The sequence below is a fragment of the Phocoena sinus genome, chromosome 19 (assembly GCF_008692025.1).
Source record: "Phocoena sinus isolate mPhoSin1 chromosome 19, mPhoSin1.pri, whole genome shotgun sequence".
Taxonomy (NCBI): domain Eukaryota; kingdom Metazoa; phylum Chordata; class Mammalia; order Artiodactyla; family Phocoenidae; genus Phocoena; species Phocoena sinus.
Genome location: NC_045781.1, coordinates 9806969 through 9814973, shown reverse-complemented (window position 1 = coordinate 9814973; position 8005 = coordinate 9806969). Strand labels below are relative to the sequence as shown.

General features: G+C 55.4%; 1 protein-coding gene across 2 annotated transcripts in view; it reads left to right on the top strand.

Annotated features, from left to right (window-relative positions):
• Positions 1-812: 812 nt before the first annotated feature.
• RELB (RELB proto-oncogene, NF-kB subunit) overlaps positions 813-8005 on the top strand; it is a 29519-nt gene continuing 22326 nt past the window's right edge. The window contains exons 1-4 of one of the 2 annotated variants that reach the window (XM_032613662.1): positions 813-1025; positions 2026-2073; positions 5492-5500; positions 7002-7348. In XM_032613662.1, coding sequence (XP_032469553.1) covers positions 971-1025; positions 2026-2073; positions 5492-5500; positions 7002-7348 — 459 coding nt within the window. In that variant the 5' untranslated portion in view covers positions 813-970. The remainder of the gene's footprint in view (positions 1026-2025; positions 2074-5491; positions 5501-7001; positions 7349-8005) is intronic. The other variant, XM_032613663.1, reaches the window with a different exon arrangement.

Below are 8005 nucleotides of genomic sequence, written 5' to 3'. Positions count from 1 at the left end.
ATTCTATCACCTTCCTCTGATGCTGGTGCAAGGTGTGAGGTATCTGTGAGGCCCCCAGGTAAGCCCAGGGGTCAGGCACTCAGCTCAGTATGTATCCTGGGGGCTACACTGTTACCATTCCTGGACTAAGTTACTGAGCCTTTGAGCTGAAAGTGCTACGGGCTATTAGGAAACTTGGAGGAGCTGTGGGGAGGAATAAAACATCCATCCATTCACTTAATAAGAACTTATTGGGCACCTACTGTTTTTCAAGCGCTGTTCTGGGTGCTGGGGATACAGCAAGGAACAAAACAGACAAGTCCTACAGCTGACATCCTAGCTTTAAACTTTTACGTATGGTCACTCCCGATTTACTCAGGTTAAGGAACTGAGCTGTAGAGAGACCATGGAGGTTTCGAAAAGATTATCATCATTGGCAGCTATGGAGCTCTGGTAACCTCCTGATCCCAAAGCTTCCCTTCGAGACAGAAACAACAGGTCAAGTCCGGTTGGCAGACCTGGGGTGGGCAGGCCTCAGTCTTCTTACTTGCTCCATGGGTAGGTTGTGAGTGGCCCCAAGCAGGACTCAGTGGTCTCAACCAGAGCAATGGGCATCGTCGCGGGCCGGGCCCCTCCTGTGCCCCGGCCTCCTCTTCCCGGCCGGCCCCGCCCCCGAGGCCACGTGACGCGTGGGGGTTTTCCCGTTTCCCTGGCGTGACGTAACGACAGGGTGCAGGCCAATGAGCGCGCAGGCCGGCGGCGCCGGGGAATTCCGCCGCCCCGCCCCCGCCCGCCGCCCGCCCGGCCCGGCCCGGCGCCCCCCGCAACCCGGGCGCCGCGCGTCCAGCCCGGCCTGCGGCCCCAGCCCCTGCGTCGCTCTCCCGACCCGCGATCGTCCGCCGGACCGTGCCACCTGGCCGCTCGGCCTGCCCGCGTGTGTGTGTTTTGGTCTGGGCTGGCCTCCGGGCCGTCAGTCCCCACTGGTTGGGCCATGCCGAGTCGCCGCGTCGCCAGATCGTCCGCTGCGCCGGAGCTGGGGGCCTTGGGTAAGAGGGGCCGGGGTTCAGGAGAGGAGTCTGGGGCGGGACTGGAGATGCGGGAGGCCTGGGGTCCTGGAGTGGTCTGGGGGTTCCTACAGGAGTCTTAGGGGTTTTGCGGGGAGAGTGTGACGGTACCGGGGACACTATATCAAAGGGAAGGAAGGAGGCAGAGGATGGTGACCGGGTCCGGTCCAAGGTAAGAGAGAGACGTCCCACTAGAGAGTGAGAAGGGGGCGGGGCCTGACCCTGAGGCAAAGAAGGGGGCGGGGCCCGACTACGAGAGGGGAGGGGCAGAGCCTGACTCGGAGAAGGAGGAGCGGGAGCTGCTCCTGAGGGACTGGGCGTGGCCAGACACAGACAGGGAGAAAAAGGAGAGGCCTGGTCCACAGAAGGGGGCGGGGCCTGACCATGAGTGCGAGAAGAGGGCGGGACCTAAACTCAAAGAGGCAAGGTCTCACCTACTCAGAGTAAGGGGCGGGGCTTAAGGGAGATACGGGGGCGGGGCCGTACTCGGAGAGGGAGAAGAGGCGGGCCCGACTCTGGCAGAGAGAAGGGGGAGGGCCTGCTCTGAAAAATAGAGGGCGGGGTCTGACTCAGAGAAGAAAGAGGAGGTGGGGCTTGCCTCTGGAGAGAAGTGGCAGGGTCTGAGGGAGAAGGGGACGGGCCTGACACTGGAAAAGTGAAGAGGGAGGGTCTGACCCTGAAATAAGGAAGAGGGCGGGGGCTTTCCTAACTGAGGCTGAGAAGAGCTCCTCCAGGCCCTTCTCAGCCTTCTTAAGGGAGAGAAGGAGCAGGGCCTGAGTGTGATGAAGGGTGGGGTGACTGACAGAAACTAGGGAACCTGTCCATGAGTTAAGGAAGGAAGGCCGGACCATGCGGGCTATAAGGGTGAGGGGCATGCTCCAAAGGGGCGTGGCCAGGAGAGGAACGGGGTGGGGCTTGGGAGATTCTCTGGTTCTCCCGCCGTATTTCCATCACCTCCTGAGACATGCCTCCATCCCTGCAGGGGCCGCGGACCTCTCCTCGCTCTCGCTCGCCGTTTCCAGGACCACGGGTGAGAAGCCCTCCACAGTTCCTGCCCATCTGCACGCTCAGGATGGGGCAGGAGGAATCCTATGGAGGTGGCATTGTGTACACCTCTGTCTGGGGGTTTTGCGGAGGTCTACCTCAGCTTTCCTCAGCCTGTATCCCTCCCTGCCCGTTGAGATGGGGTCCCCAGATGCCCCTACCTCCCGGGTGATAAGGATCTGGAGAAGTAAAACTAACCACCTATTCACTCTCTAAGAGAGTCCTCTTTAGAGATTCACTATGGTAGTGCAGAGCATAATAATTACATTACTGGTGCCACCACCACCCCTTCACTGTAAGTCACTTCCCTTCTCTGGGCCTCAGTCTTTCTCATCTGTAGGATGGGCATAATATCAATGCCTCAGAGGGACCGAGAGGATTCAATGAGCTGATACAGCTGAACAGTATCAGTATTAAAGCAGTGTCTGGCACACAGTTAAGGGTCACCCAGAGAACTGTTAAAACAGAGTTTTGGGCCCCACCTCCAGAGTTTCTGATTCAGTAGCTCCAGGATGGGCTCTAAGAGTTTGCATTTCTAGCAACTTCCCAAGAGATGCTGAGAACCACTAGTCTATAAGGCCCCTCATCCTGTACCATCCAAAATTCAGTGCTGCCCAAGGAAATGCAGAAGCATGGCCAAAGGATGACATCATCTCTCATAAATGTGCTGGAATTTGGAGGGCAGGGATTGAGTCCTGCCACCAGGAAAACTCAGTGGCCCCAGTGGGCTGGGTCTGAACCTCTCCCTGGAGGTAAAATCTTGGGATGGACCCCAGAAGTGCTGGCGTGGCTGTGGAGGAGGCCCTGCGGGTTCTCTAAGAGGTTTGTGAGTTTGGGAGATAGTGAAAGGTGGGAGATGGCATTGGGAATGGGTACTGCCAAGCACTGGTTCTGGGCAAGAGCAAGGTTGAGACTTTTCTGACCCAAGACCTAGATCTTTGGTTTCTTTCAATTGAGAGTAATTTCTGACGTTATCCATTCAGCATATGTTTATTGAGTTCCAATTGCAAACCTGGCCCTGTGCTGGGCAGTGCTGAGCACTGGGCAGTGACTAAGACAGCCCTGGCTCTGCCCTCACAGGGTTCCCTACCTAGATGTGGAAGCAGATATGTACACAATGAATTAAATGTGGGATTATAAAATGTGATAAAGGCCCTAAACAAATCTTGGGATCAGTGACACCTAAATAGCATGGTGGGGATGGGAGAACGACTGAGATAGACTGGGAGGGAAATTTTCCCTCATTTTGATGGGCCAAACACATACTGGGCCCTGGGTATACAGTGGGGATGGGGCAGGTGTGTTTCCTACTCTCTGGTGTTCACAGTCTACAGGAGACAGATATGAATCACTCTAAAATAAGGTCATGTCAAATCCTAGCCAGTGCCATGAAAATGATAAAACCAAGGCACCTAACTGTGAGTGACTGGAGTGGGGGTTCTGGGGGATATCTTGGATAAAGTAGTCAGGGAAGACCCATCTAGGAGGTGACACTTGACCAGGGACCTGAAAGTGGAGGAGGAGGCATGCAAAGATCTGAAGGAAGAGCATTCTGGTAGAGACCAGCCTGTGCAAAGGCCCTGAGGCATGAAAGACAGCTGCTCAAGTGTGGCCCATCCTGGCTGGCCCTGAATGGTGGCAAGTTTGTGTGGGAGTTTGGGAGGGGGGCAGGTTGTTATTTGAGCTGAGCCCTGAATAAAGAGAAGAAGTCCCTAACATTTCCTGGCTGAAAGAGGATTTTAGAGAATAATAATAATGGCTAAGTTTTATGGAGGGCCTGAAGTGGTCGGACCCTGTGCTAAGCAATTTCCCAGTGTGCTTCTAAATCTTCATGTTAATGCCTGAGATATATCAGACCTTTTTATAGAGAAGGAGGCTCAGAGAGGTTAGGCAACTTTCCCAAGGCAACACAGCCCGAAGTGACAGCCGGGATTCAAACTAACATCTGTGTGACTCCACACCCCGTGCTCTGAAACCATGTCTTCCAACCTCCCCATTTTACAGACAGACAATCTGAGGCCTAGAGAGGGGAAGCAGTTTACCCACATCCATAAAATAATGTCTCCCAACACCTTACCCAACAGCAGCCAGTATTTATGTATCGTCTACTATTATGGCAGTACTAAGTGCTTCCCGTATATTAAACAGCCCAACCAGACAAACATTATTATTGTGTCCATTTTATAGATGAAGAAACCAAGGCACAGAAAGAGTTTAAATAATGGGCTCAAGGCCACATGGTTAGCAAAGAACAGAGCCAGGATTTGAACTGAGGCAGTACAAAACTTCAGCCACAGCTGCTCAGGCCTCAGTTTCCCCTCGCAGCCTGGGAGCTCCTTGAGGGCTCAGACAAAGTCTAACTCATCTCTGGATCCCCAGGTCATCCAGCACGAATGCCTGAGAAGGTGTTTCCAAGTTGAAGTGACTTGAAGTTGGCCCTGCCAGTGATCTGTAGCGTGTCCCTTCCTCTCTCCCAGCCTCAGTGTCCCCATCTACCAAGTGGGGATGTCCTCCCCACCCTGGTGACTTCACAGATCACATGAGATAAGCGGGGCGGGAAGACTGCTTTCCAGGGAGCAAAGGTCTGGCTCTGGGAGCCACTCCCCGATAGTGGAGGAAGAGGACAGGTCTGGCAGCAGGGCAGGCTGGCAACGATTCAGTGGCCAGCAGCCAGCGCAGGCAACCCTGGATGGGGCATCTGGCCCCGGTCTGCCCTCCCTTGCTGTGTGACCCCACAGGCTTGCTTGCTCCCTCTGGACTCCCCTTGTTCTGTCTGTGGAATCATGGGAGGTTGGTTTCCATCCTTCACGGCCCCTTCCAGGGCTGAGCTTTCCTGAGGAGGTGATAAGGGGCTTCCCCAGCATTGCTGTCATTCCCCGCTCAGGAAGTAGGGGCAAATCCCGGATACCGGCTGGGTACTGCTGGGGACTGGCATGGGATGCAGAGGGAGGTGGTTGCCTAGAAGTGAAGGATCAGCGTTCCTGGATCTTCAGACACCAGGAAGTGATCTCCCGGGGTCTAGGGTGGGCTTTAGGGAGGGCTCCACCCCCACATTTTGTTTAGAATCTTGGGCATCCATTTTTTTCCCCTGGTGATGAGACCCTTGGCTTTTCCTTAGATTCTCAACACTGCTTCATAATCCCCGATCTAAAGGTTTTTAGGGGGAGGCATTTGAGGGTAGCCTGACCCTGGGACCCCAACGTTGGGAGCTGAAGGGAGGGTAGACCAGGAGGGAGAGATGGGGGTTAGGGCTTAACATCCCAGGGAGTCAGAGCCCAGGATTTCCCAGGATGGAGGAAGGGGGAAGGGCTCCGGGAGGGGATGGGGTTGGGGAATCTGTCTTAAAAGATGAAAGTCTTGACCACTTGCTGGACCTCACCTTTCTCTTTCTCTTCCTTCCACAGATGAATTGGGTGAGTATCACAGGGCAGTTCTGGGGGGAGGCTGGGGAGTCCAAGTGCTCACAGAGAGGGACCTTGGCCTTCCTTGTTGGGGAGGAGGTCACAGTATGACTTCTGGGACTGCTGGGGGATTTTAACAAAGTCATGTGCTCCCAGGGTACTTAGCAATGCTTGACACTTAGTGAAGATTCAGCATATGCCAGCCGTCTTTAATATTAGTTACTGTTACTACAACTGTTGTTCGTTCCTTCGATGAGTTGTATTTAGCACCTGCTGCACGCCAGGCACCGTTCTAGGCACCGGGGATTCAGCCACGAACCAAAGTCCCTGCTCTCTTGGAACTGATACTCTAGTGGCAGAGACAGGAGGAAAAGGAATAAAGAGCAAAATAATGTTAGACTGGGCTAAGGAAATAAACAGCAAGAGGCCTGGGGAAAACACACTAGATTGGGCCTTTCTGAAGAGGTGGCCTGAGACCGGAAGGATGAGAAGGAGCCAGCACGGGTTGAATGGGGGGAAGCGTGGAACAGGCAGATGGAGGAGCCAGTCCAATGCCCTGAAGAGGGAGGGCCGGGCTTGGTGGGTGCAAGTGACAGAAAAGAGGCCAGAGCATGATGACAGGGGGCAGTGGGAGGCAAGAAGCCCAGGACAGAGGGGGCCCGTCCACAGAAGGCTCTGTGGCCAAGGTCGGGGGTGTGGGTTTTGTCTTTGTCCTGTTTTCCTGAGATGAGTGGAGTTTGGAGAGAGTTTTATATGGGGAAGGTGTTGACTTTGACTCTTAGGGAGATGGGAGCCACTGGAGGCTTCTGTTCAGAAGGGGACAGGGTCTGACATCAGATCCCTCTGGCTGTGTTTGGCAGATAGACTGGAAGAGGCGAGGTGGGGAACAGGAGTAGTGGTTCAGATGGAGAATGACGGAGGGTGGCCCAGGGAGGGAGCAGTGGGCGTGGGGACAGGTGGTGGGAACGTAAATGTATATTTGAGGTAGAGGCAGGAGAAGTTCATGGATTGGACACAGTAGATGTGCGATCGTAAGCAGCTGATAAAGATGTGCATCCTTACAGCTTGAGCACCGTGGACGGTGGTGCTGCTTTCTGAGATGGGAACGGCTTGGGCAGAGCACCTGTTATTCTCGTTGTTATTAAATGGGGCAAGATGGAGGCAGGGGTACCTGTGACTTGGTTCTACCTTGATCCAGGTGAGAGGTGATGGAGGCATGGGTTCAGGAGCTGTTTCGGAGGTGGGTGGACAGGAGGGTGCAGGAGAAGGAGAAACCAGGCCGACCCCTGGGGTTTTGGGCTTCAAGAAACGGGGGGACGCTACGCGTCTGTTTCCAAGAAGGAGGGCAGGGGCTTTTCTGTGTTCGGAGCTGACGCCCCTGCCCTTGGCCCACAAGAAATATGTCTTGAAGAAATGAACGGACGGGAAAAGGCGAGAGCAGCACAAGTCTGGGGGTAAAAAAAGCCTTTTCTTTGACAATCAGCATCATCCCTAGGTTTTGCTTCTCCCGCAGAGATCATCGACGAGTACATCAAGGAGAATGGCTTCGGCCTGGAGGGGGCGCAGCCGGGCCCGGGCGAGGGGATGCCGCGCCTGGTGTCTCGCGGGGCGGCCTCCCTGAGCACCGTCACCCTGGGCGCCGCGGCGCCCCCGCCCCCGGCCACGCCGCCGCCCTGGGGCTGCCCTCTGGGCCGGCTAGTGCCCCCGGCTCCGGGCCCCGGGCCGCGGCCGCACCTGATCATCACCGAGCAGCCCAAGCAGCGCGGCATGCGCTTCCGCTACGAGTGCGAGGGCCGCTCGGCCGGCAGCATCCTCGGGGAGAGCAGCACAGAGGCCAGCAAGACGCTGCCCGCCATCGAGGTGGGCACCAGGGGCGGTGGGACTCGCGTGTCACCCGCCCCGGAGATCCATATGCATGTATTTCATTATTCATGTATTTTATGGTGGTTATTATTATTGCTGTTGCTATTGTTGGAGCAGCTGACACCACTGTCGCTTGGCCTTAAATTTAAAGGGCATTCAAAGAAAGGCCTTCTTCCCGGCAGTTTGACAGTATTGGTCAAAATTATCATTGGTAGCCTCCTGGTTCACCAGTGAGGCCTTAAGAATCAGAGTATCTGGGGCTTCCCTGGTGGCGCAGTGGTTGAGAGTCCGCCTGCCGATGCAGGGGACACGGGTTCATGCCCCGGTCCGGGAAGATCCCACATGCCGCGGAGCGGATGGGCCCGTGAGCCATGGCCACTGAGCCTGTGCATCCGGAGCCTGTGCTCCGCAATGGGAGAGGCCACAACAGTGAGAGGCCCACATACTGAAAAAAAAAAAAAAAAAAAAAAAGAATCAGAGTATCTGGATTCGAATCCAGGTACTGCCTTGGGCAGGTTACTCGGTCCCTCTGTGCCTCCTCCTCTACAAAATGGGATAATACGGACTTCCCTGGCGGTCCAATGGTTGGGACTCCACACTTACACTGCTGGGGACTCGGGTTCGATCCCTGGTTGGGGAACTAGGATCCTGCAG